The sequence below is a fragment of the Pundamilia nyererei genome, unplaced genomic scaffold (genome assembly GCF_000239375.1).
Source record: "Pundamilia nyererei isolate P.nyererei 1_Seehausen unplaced genomic scaffold, PunNye1.0 scaffold00026, whole genome shotgun sequence".
Lineage (NCBI taxonomy): Eukaryota > Metazoa > Chordata > Actinopteri > Cichliformes > Cichlidae > Pundamilia > Pundamilia nyererei.
In genome coordinates, this window is record NW_005187427.1 from 4,481,316 (window position 1) to 4,504,014 (window position 22,699).

General features: G+C 42.2%; 2 protein-coding genes across 2 annotated transcripts; one reads left to right on the forward strand and one right to left on the reverse strand.

The window, feature by feature from the left end:
• Positions 1 to 5,510: 5,510 nt before the first annotated feature.
• LOC102210785 (pinopsin-like) lies at positions 5,511 to 9,460 on the forward strand. The gene is made up of 5 exons (XM_005727935.1): positions 5,511 to 5,832; positions 6,141 to 6,309; positions 7,524 to 7,695; positions 7,799 to 8,032; positions 9,232 to 9,460. The coding sequence occupies exons 1-5, from the start codon at positions 5,511 to 5,513 to the stop codon at positions 9,424 to 9,426; spliced, it is 1,092 nt and encodes a 363-aa protein (XP_005727992.1). The 3' UTR covers positions 9,427 to 9,460.
• Positions 9,461 to 9,586: 126 nt separating this feature from the next.
• LOC102194508 (protein-tyrosine sulfotransferase 1) lies at positions 9,587 to 22,082 on the reverse strand. Its single transcript, XM_005727875.1, has 6 exons — positions 21,840 to 22,082; positions 17,379 to 18,060; positions 16,079 to 16,237; positions 15,672 to 15,925; positions 11,544 to 11,745; positions 9,587 to 10,124 (listed from the first exon to the last, which is right to left on the reverse strand). Exons 2-6 carry the CDS (start codon positions 17,784 to 17,786, stop codon positions 10,089 to 10,091), a joined length of 1,059 nt encoding a protein of 352 aa, XP_005727932.1. The 5' UTR covers positions 17,787 to 18,060; positions 21,840 to 22,082; the 3' UTR covers positions 9,587 to 10,088.
• Positions 22,083 to 22,699: the final 617 nt, after the last annotated feature.

Sequence of the window (22,699 nt, forward strand, 5' to 3'; positions counted from 1 at the left end):
GTCTTGTAAAGTATAATAGTCAACCCAATCCACCATGTTTTTCTTCCCTCACTTTGAAATTAGTATTTACCAACAAATATATCAAAAACTATTAAATATAAACAGCTGAAGTTTTCACTATCTTACCATAAAATAACGGATCAGGATAATTTTTTTTGGGATGGATATATAAAAGATATCCAAGTATTGGCTAATTAAGATATAAAGATAAAATTCGAGCTTTCGTGTAATTTAAGCCAAATTAGCGGTGGTTGAGCAGAAAATGTTCTGAAAATATGATGATTTGAGAATAAGCCAAAGATGAATGAAAGGACCTTTTCAAAAAAGTTGGTTTACTCTCTGACCTACATAATCTCAGTAAACTTGAAACTCAATTTTCGTTTACAGATTTGAGGCAGTGTGGGTAACTCGCTAAAGCTAACCCAGTTTCTCTGTGAGACCTGAGGTGACAGGAAGCTGTTGTTCTTGCAGTGCAGAGACTGTACACATTATGCAGCACATTGTGCATACAACAATAGACACCACAAAGAAGCATGCGTAATCTACTGTTCAAACAGTACAATGTGGCAGGCTGCAGCACCAGCATTAGGTCCTGGATCATGTCGTTTTAGTGGCTAACAAGCTTTGTTGTTTGGACCACGGGGACATGGGCCTCCTCAGACTGATGTAGCTTCTCGAGGCAATGGAAAAATTTACTGCCCACATACATTTATTCGACCAGTTACATGCCCATGATTACTGCTTAGCTTTCTCTATATATTATATTGAATCATGAAGGCCCATTAAGGATAGCGGGCACTACTGTAGGGTGGGACAGGGCGTGATTCTGCAGCAGCACGCATAGAAACATTCATAACATACCCGACCTGGGCTTAGCGATGCTAGCAAAATTAGCTAATAGGATAGCATTTTCTCTGGATGTGAGACAAATACATCTCCGGTTTATAGCACCGCGCTTTTCCCCTCCTGACTTTAGTTATTTTTTAAGCAACGTGGGTAGAGACAGAGCTTTAAAAAAGAAACAAAAAAAAAAAAACATCTATATTTAAAGCATCAGTGTTAGAGATTGGCAGCTAGCCAGCTAGTCGACGCTAACAGCTGAGGGCTACCGCCGTGACGTCACAGCACTAAAAGCTGCTGATGCTGCCCGGCTCGAGCCGCCCGGCTAACCGCTTAGCTCAGAAGCCACTTAGCGGTTTAGCTCCACCTGCTCATCGGTACTCACGCTTTGTCCACCAGCTCTCTGACTTTCCACATGTTCAGCATCTCCGCGCACAGCTGCGGGCTTCGCCGCCTCGATACTACGTCGCCCCCGTGTCTCTACACCCCCCCGCCGCGAGCCAGAGGTGGGTGTCCGGTTACCGACGACACTCTTCCCCCCCAGTCACTCCTCGATCAGCTCCGGTTGTAAGCGACCGCTGCAGTTATAACGGACCGGCCCCAGTTGCTACGGAAACGTCGTTCTCTGTCGACGTCACCGGCGCGTCGGGATCCACGCATCGCTTGCGGATTGAATCACGTGCTTTTTATGTCAAACGAGAACGGAAGACTCGTTTTATTTGTTTGCTTTTGTTTTTCTGCATATAGTAAACAGACAGTGCCTTGCTATAGAATAGAATAGAATAGAATAGAATAGCCTTTATTGTCATTGTACAGAGTACAACGAAATTGGAGTGCCACTCCCTTGGTGCAAGTTTCAATAATAAATATAAATGTAAAATATAAAAAGTACAAAAAAAACAATCGTAAGTACGCAAACAATAGTATGTACAATATATACAGGATAGCAGCATTAATATAATGACAGTATGAATAGCAGCATAATATAATGACAGTGACGGTATGGAATAGGTTCAATTGTTTTTGTGCTTATTTACTACGGTGATAGCTCTGGGAAAGAAGCTATCCCTGCATCTGTTTGTCCTGGTTTTATGTGACCTGTACCGTCGGCCTGACGGTAATAGTTCAAACAGTTGGTTGCTGGGGTGAGAGTGGTCCTTGATGATATTGCCAGCTCTGCTGAGGTACCGAGAGTTTGCAGTGACCTCCAGGCTGGGCAGAGAGCAGCCAGTGATCTTCTGGGCTGTGTTGATGACCCTCTGCAGTACTTTCCTGTCTGCAGCTGAGCACCCTGCATACCATGTTGTTATGCCGTACGTTAGGATGCTCTCTATGGTGGCTCTGTAAAATGTCACCAGCAGCCTCTCCTCCAGGTTGTTCCTCCTGAGCACTCTCAGAAAGTGGATACGCTGCTGGGCCTTTTTAACCACCGCTGTAGTATTTGCAGTCCAGGAGAGGTCATCAGAGATCTGCATGCCCAGAAACCTCATGGAGTGTACCCTCTCCACACAGCTCCCGTGAATGTAAAGTGGGGGCGGGTCTGCTCTGCCCTTCCTGAAGTCCAAGATAAGTTCTTTAGTTTTCGTGGTGTTCAGTTGGAGGTTGTTAACTGAACACCACTCAGTCAGTCTGTTGACCTCATCTCTGTAGTCCGACTCATCCCCCCTTGAGATGAGTCCAACCACTGTGGTGTCATCCGCGAACTTTATGATGGTGTTTGAGAGATGGGTAGGGGAGCAGTCGGATGTGTAAAGCGTAAACAGGAGGGGACTCAAAACACATCCTTGTGGAGACCCGGTGCTGAGTGTGATGGTGCTGGATCGGTGGGGGCCGAGTCTGACAGACTGTGGTCTATTTGTCAGGAAGTCCTTGATCCAGAGGCAGATGGGGGTGGAGAGTCCCAGGTGAGACAGTTTCTGGACCAGGATCTCCGGGATGATATGATTGAATGCTGAGCTGAAGTCCAGAAAGAGCATTCTCACATAGCTTCCTCGGTGCTCCAGGTGACTCAGCGCAGCGTGTCCACACAGCGCAGCGCAGTGTGGAGCGCTATGGTGATAGCATCCTCGGTGGAACGATTTGTCCTGTAGGCAAATTGGTGGGGACACATTATAGGACACTTCAGCCTGGGGATGTTTGGCCTGTGCGGTATAATTCGGGTTTAGCTGATGGTATAAATAATGTATTTCTCATTTATTCGTATTTTCATATGTTAAACGGCATTTTTATATAAGAAAAAACGAGTCAAGTAATTTATTCAAAATTGTGTATTCCTTTTTGATGAAAAAACACAAAAATATTCAGTTATTTAATGTCTTATGAATTATATCTTTATAAGTAAGAGAACTATATGTATAATAACACATATATTATATACTATCTATAACTATATAGATGTAAAGTTTTACCACTTTGTATTTCATATATACTGTTAAACAAAATAAGAAAATAGATGAATATACTGTTATTGTGGTCACTTTAATATAAATTCAGTTTTTACTTTTCTGAATTTTACATATTTTTAGTTTACCTTGTTATAAAATAGAATAGAATAGAATAGAATAGAATGCTATTATTTGTCATTGTACCTGTGTTCAGTGAAATTTGGAGTATCTCTGTGAGCAGTGCATACAGTTAAAATGAAAATAAATAAATAACTAAAATATAAAAATTAGAAAAAATGCATGCACAATACACACCAGAATTACAAGAACTATACACATATCCATTTCACAGTCTTTGGTCATATTAGAAAGTGTATGATTATCTAACATTTGTATTCTTTTTTATTTATGCTATTTTTTTCTTTGTAGTGTTAATTTTTTTTTATCTTATAAAGGTATCTGTTTTGTCATATTGTGAATATTAATTTATTCAATTAAAAAAAACTCCTTTTCTCTTTTATACTTTTTGTTTTATGTTTGTTGTTTTTAACTTCATTCTAAAAGCTGTAATAACAATTTTCCCTGCGTTGGGATAAATAAAGCGTGTACCTGGGTGCTTGTGTAGAACAACATAAATTCAAATAAGCATAATTAGAAATAGACAAAAGTGATGTTTTCCACATCCCATATATCAGGTAATACACTAAAGAGCATGAACAGAATCTACATGGAGAAAAAGAAACACTTTAAACTGGGAGCACTGGACCAAAATCACAATATCCTTTACAAATCTGTAAACAGCTCCTGTGAGTTACAAAATACAAGTCTGAGTGGAAAGGACTACAGAAGACACACTATAACTACAAGTAAAACTACACGTCCAACAACACTGTGTTTAACTGACACAGAGAATACCACCACCAGGAAAGACAAGGATAGGCTCTTCCCGTCATCACTGCAAATTATATCATTTTATAAACAAATATAAAAATGTAATAGTTAATTAAATTAGCCTGATTCAAATAACAATATAAGCATTTCTGTACAGTTAAGGTTTGTTTTATCTATAGTCTGAAGACCCGAAGATGACGTTTTAACGGAACTTTCATCCATTAGAAAATGCTCCATCCAGTGGTTAAAGTGTAGTACTGCATCAAAGTGATCTTATAGGCCTAAGTTCGACTTTTGAGTGAGAGCTGTTGGCTTGAATTATTCCATAACTAATAATGGCAGCTCTAAATTAGTTTAAAAATGATGTAAATATTATTTAATTAAAGTACACAGCATCCTGTATGATTTTTTTTATATTTACAGGAGAAAAATAATGTTTAAATCTGTCAGCTGATCTCCCGCCCGCAGATCTCCTGTCATTTCTTCATTCTTCCGTCCATAATGATGCCCACCCTCAACCCTCACCCTTCATCACTTCCTAGCGCCACTTCTTTTCCACAGCAACCCTGCTCCACATCCTGCTGCAGAGCATCACAGAAGCTTGTAACCCAGCATCCAGGTCTTAGTGTTAGCCCAGCTTGTCTCCATACTTTGCTCCAGAATCATTTCTGCATGCTTAGCCTTTAGTTCCAGTTCCTTCGGGAATAACCTTTCTTCTGCTGCCAGTCACCTGCCTGCCCTCATCTTCTCCCCTGTTCACCAGTTTTTTCCACCGCCTGGCCGCCTTCTGCACAGCCTCTTCAAACCTCCCCAGTTTTTGCATTTTCCTTGGATTCTCCTCCAAGAGTTCTCCCACTGACAGGCTTCACTTGAATTTTTTGGACCCAAGTGTGTTCCTGGCTCAGCATCTGAGTGAGCCAAAGCTTATATTATTGATAAGCTGGCAGAGATATTTAGGTCCCCAATCTGGTTCTTAACAAAGTATTAGCCTCTAACAGAACAAAATAAAGACATCTCTTCTTTTGATTGATTCGTTGCCTTTCATAGAAGTGCTCTTTACTTTTTTATCTACCAAAAAAAAAAAAAAGAAGAGGAAAACGGGCCCATCTTAGTATTTCCTTGTTTAGTTTAAGTTCTTCTTTGACAGTATTCGGTGTTTTCATTTGAAGAAATAATAAACTGGCAGCAACTCATACAACTCATATCCATAATGTATGAGAAAAAGACAAATCTCCCCCCCCAACTCCCCCATTCTGCCCACTCCCCTTGAGTATTTAAGCTTTTGCAGACATCTTGTAGATGTATTTCCTACTAATGCCTCCAATGAATTCAGTTTCACTACTTCTCTAAGAGGATACCTCCATACGCCTTTGCTTTGTCTTTCTACTCATTGCCATGGTGACCCACCCGCAGCACAACAACCTCAGCACAGAGCACATCCCCGGTGCCCTGAGCCAAGCAGGTCACACCGCGGCAGCCGTCTTTCTTGGGTTCGTCCTGGTTCTGGGGTTCTTCGGCAACTTTCTGGTGCTCCTGGTGTTCTCACGTTTTTCTGGGCTGAGGACTCCGGCCAACCTGCTTCTCGTCAACATCAGCATCAGCGACATGCTCGTTTGCATCTTTGGCACATCCCTCAGTTTTTCCGCCAGCGTACGTGGCAGGTGGCTGACAGGTTCCTACGGGTGCAAGTGGTATGGCTTCTCCAATGCTCTCTTCGGTGAGTGAGGTTAATGAAGCCCAGTTTTACTCTGGGAAAGGAGAGCGTAGCATAAAAGGCAGTTTTTGAACACTATTGTAGTTTATATTTTTTATTCTTCACTATTCCATTAAAAAACTAACGAAGATCCAAATAAGAAAAAACCCACAACGAGGCTTCTTTGGATCCTGTTGGGTATAGTTTGTAAAATGTTTTTATAAAATTATTTTATCTTGAAATGTTTCTGCTACTCTGGTTATGAAAAGTAAGAAGCATCAGCATCCTGTTTGATCACTGCTGCTCTTTCACCTGACGTCTCTCTATGGCAGGGATCGTGTCTCTAGTGTCTCTGGCTCTCCTGTCCTTTGAACGCTACTCTGTGCTGCTCTGCAAGCAGCAGTCGGACTCCTGTCAGTACCGCAGGGCCTGGCTCGCCGTCGCAGCCTCCTGGCTCTATTCGCTGGTGTGGACAGTGCCGCCACTGCTGGGCTGGAGCAGGTCAGCCAACCTGAAATATTCCAGACCTCAGAGAAAAGTCTGTGATTTACAAAATAATGAACCACTACAGCTGGCAGAAATAGAGGCAGAGTGATAATCAGAAGGTTGGTGGTTCAATTTCTGGCTGCTCTAGTCTGTGTGCCAATGTATCCTTCAAGATACTGAACCCTGTTTCCCGATGTCATCAGAGTGAATATTAGATTAAAGGGCTTTGAGTGCTCAAGTAGAGCTGAAAAACACTAAATAAGAACCAGTCTGTTCACTGCTTTAACAATGAGATCAAAGGCTGAGAAATGTTAGGTCATTAGAGAGCTCTGGCTCATTGTAGTTCACTGTTTAAATGCCTAAAGATGATTAAAGACACAAGCTCTCTCATGACTTGAGCACACTTTTTTGTTGCAGCTGTGTGTCTCTAATATATGTTTCTCTCTGGTTAAGCAAGTGACGTGTATAACTGAGAATATTTGCATTGAATTGAACATTTGGGTAACAGGAAGCTGATTTTTCATCTTTCTTTTTTAAATGTTTTAAAAATTTATTTTTAGGTTTTTTATATTAAAGGTCAGTCTGGCATGGATATAAACTGCAACTTAAGTGCTCGGTCCAGGCAGCTACCTCAGTAGCCACTAATTCTGAGTTTTGCTTTCAATCCATATCCGTGTGATTTTATTTCACACAAAAGCAGCTCCATGTTTTCATTCTTTGACTGACTGGATTTATGTATGCCATGCTGGACTTTAGTGCAGTGCCTTCACTTCCCTTTAAGCCAGTTTATTTCTGATTGACTGTCATTTATTAAAAACAGGTTTAAACACTGAGCTGGTGGGACTTTACGGTCAGGGCTGTGTGCCTGAGATGACAACATTAAGGATATCGGCTCGTTTTGGCTCACAGAGAGTATTTGCACATATGCTGACCTCGTTATTTGGAAACTTGGCCGTGTTTTATATGCATCCAACACTCTAACAGTACAGATATGTCAGGAAAGCCAAAAAAGGACATCTTTAAAAAAATGAAAACATTAAATCAACCTCATTAAAACGGGCATTTTTCTTGTTTTTCACAACAGAAGTATTTAAAATGTGTACATATTTTAAAAAACAAGATATTTTCCTGCTCTGTGCAACCCTTTTGTCTATTTGAGAGCTGCTTGTTTCTGTTTTGTGTGATGAAGGAAGACAGTAACTTACTGTTCATCCTGTGTTGCGGTGCAGCTATGGGCTGGAGGGTCCTGGCACCACCTGCTCGGTCCAGTGGCACCAGCGCACAGCCACGGCTCGCTCTTATGTCAGCTGTCTGTTCGTCTTCTGCCTCCTCCTGCCGCTGGTGCTCATGTTCTTCTGCTACGGGAAGATCCTCCTCGCTGTACGAGCAGTGGCGAGGCAGGTAAGCTCGTAGCTTCACCTTTGACCTCTGCGTAATGTTTGAAATCTGGCTCTCACCTCTGTGCATCTGCCGGTGTGTTTAAAAGAAGTGTGGGTGTCTGCAGGTCACAGGGATTAACTCAACCTACCCTGACTGGAGAGAAGGCCGTGTCCTTCTGATGGTGGTCACCATGGTGACAGGCTACCTATTGTGCTGGATGCCATACGGAGTTGTGGCGATGCTGGCTTCATTTGGAAGGCTGGGCTTAGTGCCGCCTACCGCCAGTTTAATCCCCTCACTGTTGGCAAAAACCAGCACCGTCATCAACCCCTTTATTTACGTGGTGCTGAACAGCCAGGTAAGAAAACAGGAAAAACTCCTCCAGATTAAAATGACACCAACTTTCATCAGCAGCAACTCCGATACCTGACTATTTGAAATCATTTTCATTAAAAACAAAAATAAAAATATTCATTGGAAAACATTTTAAAATGCAAACACCTCCAATCATAAAGTGATGGACATGGTCAGCAGCAATATTCAGGGAGGCTGTATCATTTAAACAGTGCCCAGTTGATACTAAGGGGCCCAAAGCGTGCTGAGAAAATATCCCCCACATCATTACACCAACACTAACCAGCCTGAAATGTTGATACAAGGCAGGCTGGATTCATGCTTTCATGTTTACATCAAATTTCCTATTTCCAGTTTTCTGTTCTTCAATTTTAGCGAGTGCATGTGAACTGTTGCTTCGGTTTCCTGTTCTTAGATGACAGTAGTGACACTCAGTAGCTCATCTGCTTCAAGGTTTGACGAGATGCACTTCTACATTCAATTGATGAAACGATTCAAATTGCTGCACCTTTAGACTGCTTCCAATCTTTCTTCTCTGACCTCTGACATCAACAAGGCATTTTCACCCAGAGGAGTGAAGCTCAGGGACCTCCTGTTTTTGGCCCATTCACTGTAAACCGTGCAGATGGTTGGGCAGGAAAATCCCAGCAGATCAGCAGTTTCTGAAATACTCAGACTAGCCTATCTGGCTAGTCACTTTTTTTCTTCATTCTGATCCTCGGTTTGAACTTCACCAAGTTGTCTCGATCATGTCTACATGCCTGAATGCATTGTTCTGCCTTCAAGGTTAGTATACAAACTAAAAGCAGGTGTGAAAACATTTAAGTTAACTGAAAATAAAATGAAAACTAACTGAAACTTGCAACTAAAATAAAAATGTGGAACCCCTGAGAAGATGTCCTCCAGGTGATAATAATTAGAAGTACCGAAACTAACAGTGAAACTAGTAAAAATTTATATAAAATTGAATTAAGCACAACAAATCCACAGTAGTTGAACTAAAATAAAACCCTCATACAATAAAGCCCCCATACTGGAAAAATAATTAGACAAAATTCCTGTAAGTCCAAATGTTTTCTGAAAGTCTAAAATCCCCCTCATAGCGTGTGTAAGAGATGGTCTGAAGTTCTTTTTCCCCCTAAAGATTATCATGTGGTTATTAGGCATGCATGGATTTTCCTTCTACCTCTCTTTCCCTCTCAGTTCTCCAGGTGTCTCCTGCACATGATCGGGTGCAGCTCACAAGCTCCGCCCACCCCAGAAAACCTCTCACAGCCCAGCAGCAGGGAGATGTGGCATCACGCTCCCAGCACGCCAACACGGGAACAAAATACAGTAACGCCCCAGTTCACGTCCAGAGGGCAGCAGGTCCAGCGTGGTGCTAGTGGCTCAGTGTGAAGCACAGAAGATAACGACTGTCCTGCTTTATAAACATGCTCTGTATTTATAATTAACGAGTCAGTTCTCCGTCGTTCCTTTAAATGGTGCTATGTCAATTTGGCGCCACCGGGTGGCGCTATGGAGAACATTAAACTAGTAAACAAATAGGTGGACCACAGCAAGAGGTGACATTTATTTTCTTTTTAATAATGCTCAACAATTTACCACAATTAGAAATTGTTCCAGTTCTGAAATTCCTGAATGGGCAACAGCAAAATAATTTATTAAGAAAATAAACATACGTCTTCAAAAAATATACAGTCGTTATGCTTCACGAACACCGAGCTCCCAGCGAGTGAGGGATTGGTCTGAGGACAGATTCACATTGTGATGATGAGGTCATAACAGCTGACATGATGGTCGAGCTGAAACACAGATTCGACCTGGAGGGGTGGAACGATGAGTGGCGAAGAAGCAGAACTTCCCTGAGCAGGTAGTCCACTCCAGACCTGCATCTTAAACACTCCGCCAGTGTACAGACACGGACACCGCACACGAGTCTTACGAATGACTCAGAAACACACATGGAACACTTAAATCTTTCCCGCCAGGTGTAGCTCCTCCAGAACTTGAAATCTGTCGTTGCGGCGCATCCATATCGCTGAACATCACAGCCATGCTTAGCTGGGGTGAGGAACATCTGCTGATTTTTCTTTCTATGGAAAGAAAAGACAGAGTCATTCACAGGTCACAGAATAAAAGGAGAAATTATCGAGGCTGATTTATGGTTGCAAACTGATTCACTCTGGCAGCTACGTGAAGTTCTCTGCACCGCTGGATGTCACTTGGTGAAACATAATATCTGATTAGAGTGCTGTATGTTAACATGCAGGTGCAGCAGTGGATGTGCACCAACATCTGGGCTGCAGCAGCTGTCGAGAAACAAGAACTGCGGCTCCTTCAGACTGTTTATCATGGCACTGAAGATTAAGGTCAAAGACCTGTTAAGGAAGTAGAGGACTGTTTGTTACACACTTCCTGCTCGCTGGCTCATCAGTGTGCATAACAAGGAATGAATTATTGCCAGCTTTTGTAATGTAATTAGCTGCTATAGTATCATATGGCTGCAATCTGACTCTGAACTGAGGAGGTTGAAGCAACATTTGTGTTCTTGGATTTTGCTACGCCAAGTACTGTTGACTGGTTTCACTTACCCTAATGTGGGCAATCAGGATAAGCGGTTATCAGAGACATGAACAAGTCTACTTGATTCTGATGGATTACAACTACAAGAGTGTTTTTTACTCTCTCAGCTGTAGACTCAGTGGTGTTTAAAGCTGCGTACACACACAAACCACAAGCAGCTACGGGTGAAATAACCACAGGTGACAGGAAGCGAGCAGGACAAGATAAACTTTGCTCAACTTCTACCTGAGCGACTGAAGCGGCTACAAGTGAGAGTGAAGAATACAGCTGATTGACATTTGACTTGTCACTGATTTCATAGCCGTTGGTCTCTAATCTTGAGCCTAACCTGCTACAGAACAGGTTTTTAGAAAATGTTAACATGTGAACCTTCCTTGTAATACTGAAAACCCAAGGTTAAGTCTGAAGTTAGGTTGATAAGGCCAAATCCTACTTTGCAGTACAGATCTCTGGGCTGTGGGGCATTTGTGAAACAGCCAAACAGAGCACGCCTACATGCAACACCACATGTAAAATTAGGCAAGCTACCACACAGCAAGGTGTAAAAAGACTATATAATGAAAAAGGATACATCTCTCCTGATCATGGGAAATACAATCATTCACTTTAGTGAAAACAAGCAGGAAGAAGCTGATGTTTTCCTGTTAACAGAAACATATACAAGCCTACTGCAGGACTCCCTTGAATCCTACTCAAGTGCAAATCTTTGTTTTTTTAAGGTTTCTCTTGAGAGGAAAAGCTGGCTCGTTAGTTTAGTTTCACCCATTCCTGAATTTAAAAAAGCAGAGCCAACTTTTCTAATTTAGGTAGTTATTGTTCATCTGCATGTCCTTTTGGTGGTACAATAAAATCTCCTTCACTGTTTCATATGGTAAATTCATCATGTTAGGGTTTGGATGTCTGAGTGGCAAAAACACTTTTAAACTCACGTGTGAGTAGTTGAACTCAGGTGCCAGGGGCTCCGTTTTTGTGTAGTCGGGAGGGTTGGCATGGGGGTCGTAGCCCAGGCGAGCCAGCATGGGAGCGATTTCAGCCATGTCGTTGACCACGTCAGGGGGAATTTGCCCCACCCACTTGGACAGTGCCTCCGTATTCACTGGCTTCATCACCTGGTCTGTCGAACGCTCCACCCTGCAGAGAGCCAAACACCCACGTCATGTATGCGAGTGCGCAAGTTTTATACAAAGAGAAATTAGTTCTGCTCATTCATTTGATCTCTTTACAACCAAGGCGTGCCCCTTCACAGCAGCCTCAATGGGAAATAATAATTCATAAGTTACTGGCCACCAAAGAAAGATAAATAAAAGGGTTAAATACAAAAATAAAATATTAAAGAATAAAATAAATGCATTTTTTCTGTGTGCATTCGTGTCATAATCATGATTGGCAAGAATAAAACAGTTTAGTTCTTTAGCGTATTATTAATTTGCTTTTATTTTGTGTATCGACAGAAAATAATAAAGAGCGTCACAAAGAATTGCAGATGAGAACAGAGAGTAACTCGGAGGAAACTAGTCATTTTAAATCTTCCATATAACTCCCTCTGATTTAATTAATGTGTGCACCCTGTTCCACATTTCCTACTTTAAGCATTTGGGTGACTAACACTGCGCCGGCCGTTGCATAACTTCTCAAAGTGAGGGTGCTAATTCTCTCAGAATGTGGCCTAATTCCTTCAAATGCGCGCCAAGTTTGAGTTTAGCAGCCAAACTCCCACCAAATCCCCCGAGCTTCTGGCCTGCAAGAGAAATGCTCTACTTGAGGCACAACAAACAAGTGGAGCAACACAAATTAAAAAGTCTTTCTGTGGGAGTCCTGTAAGCTTTACTTAACCCTGAAAGGTTTGGCTGATTTAAAATGAAGATTTTCGGCATCCTGCACGACGTGATTAGTATTTTTTTTTTCTCATGGTGGGTTTGCCTGTTTTGAGTTGCATTTTTAGACTTGTGCTTACTGCTTACAGTCCTGATTTGCATGAGAACAAAACATCTGAGGTAAAACCCACAGGGTCAATCGCATTTGGTGAAATTCCCTTAAGACTAAACCTGAAACTGTTAGGGGAAAAATTCTGCAGCAGTTTTTTTTATAATAATATAAATGTATTAATCAATAATGAAAACAAACACAAAAACATACACTTGAACCTAAAGTGATTTTTTTTGCTAAATGTCACATTACATGACAAAACACATGAGTTTCAACTTTAGAAGACACGAAGGTCTCACAGTCATGTGACTTCCTGTGGTTTAAGACTTGTTTTGAGTGAACACCTCACACATATCATTCTTCACACATATTTTCACACCGTTGTGCACCCTGCTATATCTGACACTGTCATCTTAAGAAACAGAAAATCTGTTGGAATACAAAACATAAAAAAACCTGCAGGACTGAGGAAGATCCCAGTGAATTAGCTGAGATCACTCCGCACTTTAAACCCTCGGTGCAGACAGAATGAGTAAAAATCTAATTTTTTCCAGGTGCAACAGTTTCACTTTATTTCTCACTAATGCAGATGGAGTACTATCATATAGAAATGGATGAAGAAAAATGCGGCCATATAAAATAACTTATTCATTACATTATGGAAGACTTTATTTTAATTGCACTGTTGTTAATGAGGACAGACATACGTGTTGGCACCACTGCAGAGTAAACAGTCCAACTGGTGCCTTTCTTAATCTTGGACCATCATTTAACCTTCAAGCTGTGCTGCTTATTTACCATAAGCACATCTGAGAAGGCCTTATCATTCAATAAAGCATGTTGCAGTGTAAGAACATTTACTTTTACTAATGATTTGCTCTGTATTTTATTACAATGAAACTTTTATATGTTCATATACAGTTACTGAATAAATATCAAAGATGAGTAAGCAAAAATGTGGTCAGCACATGGAGTGTGTGAGCGAGACGTGTGAAAAGTGGGAATCTCAGCTGGCTTTCAGAAACCTGAAAAAAACAACACTTTCTATCGTGAAATATAGCTGCCCCTCAAAGCCAGCGGGGCGTGAATTCACAGGATGAGTAAACCGTTTAAATTCAGCATCATGCATGTGCACAGCGTATATGGCCTAACAATAATAACAGGAACACAGCCTATTAACTGCAAGCTAACTGCATATTCAGCAAATCTGTTTCTTTCATGCAAACCAATTAAAAATCTTCCCTAGACCTCCTCTAGACTGGATATGGCCGGATGTGTGTTGACCATTCACTTCATGCGCATTGGAGAATTTTTACCATCCTCCAGCAGAGACTGCATGAAAATTTGCGGGATTACTCCTGACTCAAATTTGACGGTCTGATTTTCACTTTTGAAACAACTGAAACACTTTTGGTTTCTCAAGTTGTGAAACATCAAATTTTGCAAAACTAGTAAAATGGGGAAACCTCAGTTAGTTCAGTTTTGAATAAGTCGAGTGAATTAGGGCACTTTTAAAAACAACAAGGGTTGAAAAAATGCTGTGAACCAAAGCGGTATAAAATGCAACAGGAAAATAGAGAAAAACAGAAGACAAACAAGAAGCAAAACAAAAGAAAGGTGAAAACTCAGTCACATTTAAACGCAGCTGCAAATGGCTGAATAAACTGAGTATTCAGCATACTCCTCTCACAAGGGACAACGTCTCTCTTTGTCTGTCTGGGTGCTGCAGCTCTCTGCTCTGAACAGAGTAGAGGGGGCAAGACAATGCTCTGTCCAAAGGCACTAAATCCAGCAAAGAACGTTACAACTTCTCAACAACAGTATGAACTTACAGTGCGTCACATCACACACAGTTTCATCCATTTTCTTCGGCTTCAATTCAGGTTTTTATGTGTAGGCTAGGGGGCTGGTGTTTATCCTACCTACCATAAGGTGAGAATGGGCAAGCAGTCTGTCACAAAACCATTCACACTCATGTTCACACCTATGTGCAATTTTAGAATTACCAGTCAAGCTAACCCCACTGACTGCATATCCTTGGACTGTGAGGAGGAAGCCGGAGTACTTGGAGACACCCCTGCAGACACGGGGATAACATTTGAACATAGGGCCTTCTTGCTGCAAGGCAAAAATGCTAACCACTGCACAATCGAGTTCTCAGTCTAAATTTTCATCTAAAACGCCTCCTACACCCCTTCTGGATTTCCAACTTGGAAAGCTGGAAGAAAGCTAGCAGTAGACACAACCGGCAATAAAACTTGAATCTGCACTGCCTATGTTGTGCGTTTTTGATCACTGATCAGGCTCTGTTCATGTACGTGTTTGCAGCGGTATTTTTAAGTGTGAAAACAAGTATTGTGCTCTCTTGCTAGTGATGCATGAATCGTTCAACCTCACTAAGAAGCAAAGCAAATCCCGTTTTCACTCACTGTCCTGCCTTTACTACTGGAATGTGCTCAGATGACATCTCAGTTCAGAGCTACCTGGAAGGCGGCAATTAAGTGATGACCTCTGCTGTGAGAGAGAGCGATGTCAGGAGATAAGCCTTCCAGCTAGGGTGTGTGTTTAACATTAGCGTACAGCCCAACAGAAGATACCCTCTTACATGCTACTTGATGCAACCAGACTACAAGGCTGATCCAGCAGATCATTACATAACTAGCCCTATCTCCCTGTGCTCTTTTTTCCCCCTCATTTAAAAGTGTAAACAACAAACAGAAACTTCTGTTTTTCACTTAACAGAAATAAAATCATTTCTAAACAGAACTGAAGGTGAAAATGCAAAGTATGCATGTGGATTAAAACCATGTCATGGTTGAAATGTAATGTAATCTAAACTACTTCAGTGCATGCACACATTGCATGCAAATACATCTGGACTGCTGCTACTTTTAAAGGTTAAAAATAAACCACTGCGGGTATCTTATCATGTGGAGAGTTTCAGTGTAGTGTGCTGTTTATTATGCTGAGGTTTTGAGATACCCGCTTCTAAAACGTTTGCCACAACAGAAGCTTTCATTTGAAAAGACACTTGAATCAAAGGCAGATATATAAAGGACGGCCCATCTGAAAACTTTATAACATTAAACAAACAAGTATCACTTAAGCTAGCACATATTTCATATACTCACTTTGATAGAGACACACCACCAGCCTTTCCAATCAGCTCTTCGTGGTGCAGCACCGATGGGTCCCACTGCAAATCCAGAAAGTGCAGCAACTTTCTCATTTCCTCCTCTGGGTGGAGGACAAGCTGCTCATAACGGATGGGCTGACACCTAGCGTATCCGACCGCCTGGCACTGGCTGAACATGGTCTCCACCGCACTGCTCCACTTTGTTAGGCAGTCCCTGTAGCTGGTCAGGTCAAAACCGGAGATGGTCACCTATGAAATGAGGCACAGTGTGAAGGTCACCACAGGAATCCCGACAGGGAAAACCCAGCGAGATGGCATGTTTTTTTTTGCATCTCTTGTGGCTGCTCGAACAGCCAGCCTGAGAGGACGCTGTAGCATGAAGGAGAAAACAGACAAACGCACCTTGCGTGATATCATTGAGTGCACAGTTGCCCGTCCATCTCGTAGCATGAGCACAAACTTTGCTTTCGGGAAGATGTGAGCCAAATAAGACAGAGACTTCAGTGCAAACGGGTCCTTGTTGCAAAGGCGAGGTGCAGGTTCCCCGTGACCGACTATCACCTGGAACACACACACACACCCCGAATAAAGTCAATTATCATCATCTCAATATACAGAAATAATAACTGCATCAATATAAAGACTCACAAATGTCAGCAAACCCCTGCAGGCAGATCACTGAAACTATTGGAATGAATGTCATCAATCAAAAAACTTGAAGTTGGAAAAATTTGAACAACAAACATGTTTGAAATTGACCACAACAAAGAGTGCGGACCCAGGACATTTTATTTGTTTCTATCGCCTGGCGCCACATATGAAACTCAGCCACGAGGTAATTAATACGTAATGCACTAGCTCTAACATAAATGCTGGCAACAACGTCAACCACTTCTTTAGATTGCGTCGCAGCTCTACAAAGATTCCCAGCAGAAGTGTAAATCGCGCTTAATGGCAACTCGCCGCTGTATTATTGTACTAAACAATAAGGTGCTGCCACTTAGACAAAATTTCCACATCAGCGCTTTTATAGGGGAAGAAGTTAAAACTGTAAACATTTATTCCAGGAAGTTTCATCTTATTAAACTGCTGCAACAAAGGTCTGAGCTTTTTTACTGGTGTATCGTTAAAATGAACACAACTGAATTAACTTCCCACTTTTTTTTCATACACCATTTCTGCTCATTGGGAACTTCTTCCTGTCTCCTTCCTGTCTCCTTCCTGGAGTTTGTATTGTTTATTGTTCATGGGGTCTCTAAGCTCCTCTTTTCTATTTCATCTAACCCTATACCAGCTGTGACAGATGTGTGCTCCTCCCTGAGCCTGGTTCTGCTCAGAACTTATATCTGACTGTTAGAGAGAGAAAGAGAGAGAAAACCTAACTCGCAACATAAAGCAGGTTCAGACTGCTGTTGCTGTAAAGTGGTCCTATATAGCTAATTAAAGCAAAAAAAGGAACGTTTTACAATATCCTGCAGGTTAATCTGGGCAAGCTAAAGATTTTCAATGCTGAAGAACTAAAAGATGAACTACAGATTCAAAAATATGGAAATTTGTCTTTCAATATTGGCATTTCTCTGGGGATTTATTGGGCTATACATGTGAATACAAACATGTGACCCTGTCTCTCTCACACACTCTTCACCATTAAAAAAACATGAAGATGTGTTTCAGTATCGCAAAAGCAGCCTGAGAAACCCACCTCCAACAGGAACGCTCGCACAGCTGAGTCCAACACGTGGTCAGTGACGCCGGCCTCATCCAGTCGTATTCTCTCCTTCACTGAGCGGCTCCAAGTGGCCCTCATGGTCAAGAGGCGGGGAATCACTCGGGTCTCTTCTCCACACCGCACGGCATTGTGGGCGTCCAGCATGACGCGCATCAGTGTCGTGCCGCTCCTGGGGAAGCCCCCAATGAAGATAATGGGTGTGTCTTCTGGGAAGTGATCAGTCAGGGATAAGCTCTGATTGCCTGAGCCCAGAGTGAGCTCCATCCAGCGGCGCCGATGGCTTTTTGGAGGGCAGTCTACCCCGCTCATCCCCAGGTAGAGAAGGGAGACGGAGCAGAGGAGCACGCAGCCCAGCAGCAGGTTCGATCTGGTGCTCCTCATTGTTGGGGAGGTGTGTGTTTGGGAGTTAGGAGGACATAAAATTAATTCAGGGTCAACTGAGGAGACTGGTGGAGGGACTCACTTCAGTTTAACTTAGCCAGTTTGACAGTCAGCTTTTAGGATGAATGCTGGAAGTGATCCTGAAGGAATCCTGGAGGATGGTGTCTGGGAAGGCTCCTCACTTTTTTGCAGTTCTTTGGACCCGTTATCGGTGAGCAGGATCCAGGTGTGTCGCACTCCACAACCAGCTGTGCGTTTTATCCATGCTTCCTACCTAAGACAAGAGAGGAACATGTCATAAAACTCAGAAAAAGCTGCATAAGAATCAGCTTATGACCAAAGACACTGTGTTTCTCAATGACGGTAAAGCACTTCACTATTAGAGTACTTTCCCAGCCTCATTTTCCAGCTTCTGAGTATTAAAAAGCATGATTATCATGTTACAAATTTCCAATAAATAACTCTCAACATTAGCCCAGAGTGAGTTATCATCTGCTAGCAGTGTGTGAATGGTGGCCGTCGTTTTTGCCAAGAACACTTGCGCGCGCGCGCGCGCACACACACACACACACACACACACACACACACACACACACACACACGGGCTTTCAGAGGAGCTGAAATGCATCCAGTTTTTCTCCTCAAAGCATCTATTTTGCATCACTCCTCCGGGGAGCCGCCGACTGCTAAAGCCATATCAAAGTTCACTGCGGCACGCAACGCAGACACACTCTCAGGCAATGTTTCTGAAGCCACTAATTACAGCTCCCTCATGCTTTTATTCTCACTGACAGTTTCTGCCATGCTGAAACGCAAATCAATTTGTTAAAGCTCACATTACTATTGACCAATTCAGACATCCTGCAACTTCCCCATTTATCTTCTGCAATGTGCATACGAGGAGTTTCACAAGTCGGTGTTTAATTCCTCTTACTGGCACTCTAAAACAGCAAAGCATGTATAAAGCACCGAGCCACTACTGACTTAAGTAAATGCTTGAATTAATGCAACTGAAACTGCAGCATCTTGCAAAAGTGTATCTGAAATATTCCTCCATTTCTCAGGGGCATTTTGGCATCTTGCTTGTTCTGTCTGGGTGTGGAGGGATCCCGAACATCTGGATGGCATGTGGGGGAGCAGTACCCTCTGTGGGTTGGATGAAACCGCCTGAAAAAATGTTCTCTCTGGCAAAACTAAAAGTAAAAACAGCTGTAAACGAGGACATTGGGGTTGGGCTGTGATGGTTTGGTGGTGTCTTAAACTATCCTAAGTCTAGTAGCACCCGAACGATTTTTACATGTAATTCTAATTTAATTTGATGCAGAGATTAAGCCACTTGGAGCCTGCAGAGAATTAGGGCAAAGTATTGAGTCTTGATGCTTTTTTTCGCCCCTTTTTCCTCAACAGATTTAAAAGCCTGGATCAGACATGTTACAGAAAAAGAAGCATATTTTCCAATTTAAACACTCCAGTGTTTTAGTCCTCCCATTGCCAGTTAAACAGACATGTATGGATAGTTTTTGTTTTACATACAGATTCAGTTGAAACAGAGAAGGGAAGGAAATCCTCTCGAATGAGAAACATTCGTTTCTGATTATTTGATGGCACCTGAAGTGCTGAAAATCTACTGGATATTTTATTTTTAGAGGGAGCAAAACACTAGGAACACTTAATTTGTATATTTTTTAATGCTTAGTAAACCACCAACAAAAGTCAGTTCTCCTTTACTGCACTTCAGTGGAAGTAATAACAAATATCTGAAAACTCAGGCAAACCTTTCTGCATGGGTAAGCATGTGTTTAGAAAGAATGGTTAAATTGGTTTCTGCAAACACAACATATCTGAAAACTGTCTTTTCACAAACACACCTAAAGTAATAAGAGGAATGAACCGTGATCACAGTCCATCTGCAGAATCTGCAGTTCAGGTGGGTTGCAAGAAAGCAACACCTTTGAAACCTTTGAGCAGAAGACGGTCACGAAACCTCCAAACAAATATATAAACTGACTTCCTGCCAAAGATAAAAATCTTGACAGTTATGTTTTAAAGTTTCAGTTTGCAGTTCTCACCACTGAATATCCATGTTCATTCGTTTTTATGTTTACTTTATTTATACTCTATACCGTAATGACAGGCTTTCCTCAGTGAAGTGAATGCTCACCTCAGGTCTCTATATTTGTTTTATTCCTCATTTATTAACGGTGTTTGAATTTTTAGCCCCGCTCACCTGTTCTTACACACACAATGCTTCTGGTTTACAACAGTGAACACACTCTCACCACACACTTTGTTAGGCACACCTGTTCAACTGCTTGTTAACACAAATATCTAATCATCCAAACACATGGCAGTGACTCAGTTGGATGTTGTTCCCAGACAGGCTGATCTGAGTATTTCAGAAACTGCTGATCTACGGGGCTGTTTTTGCACACAGTCATCTCCAGTGTTTACAGTGAAGGGTCCAAAAATAAAAAATAAAAGTGCAAATACCCAGTAAGGGGCAGTTCTCTGTGAGAAAACGCCTTGTGGATGCCAGAGGTCAGATGAGAGAATAACCAGTATGCAATAGAGCATCTCTGAAAGCAAAACACGTGAACTGGGAAGCAGATGGGTTACAGCAGCAGAAGACCATACTGGGTGCGACTCCTGTAGACTAAGAACAGGAAACTGAGGCTAAAGTGCACACAGTCTCACAAAAACTGGACAACTGTCACTTGCTTGCTGTGACGGTAGGGTCAGAATCTGTTGTAAGCAATATAAAAGCATGTTCATGAAAGCACCCATCGTGCCTTGTATTGACAGTTCAGGCTGATGCTGGTGTAATAATGTCGGAGATATTTTGTTACCAACTAACCATCATTTAAGCACCACAGCCTACCTTGAGTATTACTGCTGACCATGCCTATCTCTTTATGACTGCACTGCGCTCTTTGCTTTTGATGGCTATTTCCAACAGAAAGCAACACTTTCTGGTTTCCTGACATGACAATAATTTCACTGTACCCGTATGTGCTCCACAGTCACCAGATCTCAGTGCAGTAGAGCACCTTTGTAAGGGAACAGGAGATTTGCATCATGGACGTGCAGCCAAAAATCATGTCAATAATGACCAAAATCTCTGAGGAATGTTTCATTGAATCTGTGCTATGAAAAATCAAGACGGTTTTAAACCAAACAGGGATCCAACCCAATACTAGAAAGATGTACCCAATAAAGTGTCCAATGAGTGTCTCTCACAGGAAACATGTGGCTCTAAAACTAATGAGCGGATCTATGGGTACATCCCTTCTGAAACCCAAAATGATTAGCTGACAGAAAAGCAGCTGAAACAACAGTTTTACTGTCATTAAACAAGGAAGAAGTGTACAAAGTCTACTAAATCACTGTCTATCCGTCCTATATCTGGAAGACATTTATCCTGCCATATAAAATGCCACGTTAACCCTAGCTTTAGTAAGGAAATAGTCCTTACTGTCACACAAAAACATACCCTTTGCTCCACATTTAGTTTGTAAGGATGTGCCCTCCTACTCTGTGCTGCATTGTTTCCTCTCGGTGTCAACAAATGTGAAATGACGGTCTCAAAGGCTTATGCTGAGTTGCAGCTGCTTCATCCTGAATTGAGGCTCTCTCTCGTTATTTATTTATTTTTGCCGAGTTGCACAAAAATATGTTGGCCCAGCTGGCTGCTGGTGGGTGTATTTGAAACAGGTCACCGCTGTCACTGCAGTGCGCGTGCTTGTATAAATAGGATTACTGCACGGCAGCAGAGCGCAGGCCCAGCAGCCACAAACATCTGGTCTCCCTGCACCCCGAAGCAGGAAGGCAAAAAATCCGCCAGGTGAGTGAGTCAGTGCCCCGCTGGCGTTCACACACACACACACACGCACACCGGGGACACCTACGGCTCTCCATAAACGACAGCCAGACTGTCACGGCGCGTTTTCACCGCCTGCACCTGGTATGGATGGGCTAATTCGGTTCCATTTAGATAGCTATCCTAGCTGGAAATGTCTTAACCGTGAAAAAGAAGAAAAAATGGTGTTCACTCACCAGCCGAAATACGAAGAAGAAACACACACATGGACCTTAAGCCAGAGGCAGACAGCTGCTCTGTCTCCCCCCACCTTCTCAACACACACACATCGGTGTTTACTCTCATCTATGGGCGAAGGTCACCGCCGTGGTGTCTACACCATTTCCTAACTTCGTGAGAAGTCGAGCTGTATCTAACATTCACACAGAGAGCGAGAGAGAGAGATAGGGGAGCAGACGACACGAGCGCAGGCTGGCAGAGAAAGCTGGGCGCTGATTGGACGAGCACAGCTCTCAATTCTAAAACGCATCTGCTTGGACGATTCTGATTGGTGGAGGCGTTAAAGGGCAATTTCGTCGACATAAGAGAAGCCGAGCGAAGCAAAGCAGTTGCACCGGAGGCAAGAATTACTTTACCTTATCGATTTGTATGCTCTCAGTAAAAGCCCACCGGGGAAATTTAATCACAGCGCGCGATTTAAAGGAGGTTAAAGCCGCCTCATTTAATTTACCCATCGTTTCATTAGGAGCAGGTTTTTGGCTACCCTTAACATCGCCTTTATGATAGATTGCGGCCTGTGTGGACGACCATGTGTGACCAAATTACAAGTAAAGCTGCCAACATGCAATAAATAAAATATTCAATATCGACTCAGTCCATGGATAAGTCATGAGAGACATGAATAATAAATGAAATAACTAGTGAGGTGATGAAAAAATAAATAAAGGAAAAGAATTATATGCTTTTGCTTTATACGCTGACACTCTCTGGCCACTTCATTAGAAAGCCAGTAAGTGGGCATCAAGTCAAACAATTTAGGCATGTAGATATAGTCAAGATAACCTGCTAGAGTTCAAAGGGAGCCTCAAAAGGAAAG

Bases quoted from the DNA above. Each gene is read 5' to 3' on its own strand.
- LOC102210785 (XM_005727935.1), top strand. From the start codon at position 5,511: ATGGTGACCCACCCGCAGCACAACAACCTCAGCACAGAGCACATCCCC. The intron at 5,833-6,140 runs GTGAGTGAGGTT...TCTCTATGGCAG, and splicing joins CTTCTCCAATGCTCTCTTCG to GGATCGTGTCTCTAGTGTCT. The intron at 6,310-7,523 runs GTCAGCCAACCT...GTTGCGGTGCAG, and splicing joins CCACTGCTGGGCTGGAGCAG to CTATGGGCTGGAGGGTCCTG.
- LOC102194508 (XM_005727875.1), bottom strand. From the start codon at position 17,786: ATGAGGAGCACCAGATCGAACCTGCTGCTGGGCTGCGTGCTCCTCTGC. The intron at 16,238-17,378 runs GTGGGTTTCTCA...TGTGTGTTCCAG, and splicing joins TGCGAGCGTTCCTGTTGGAG to GTGATAGTCGGTCACGGGGA. The intron at 15,926-16,078 runs GTGCGTTTGTCT...CTCATTTCATAG, and splicing joins ACTCAATGATATCACGCAAG to GTGACCATCTCCGGTTTTGA.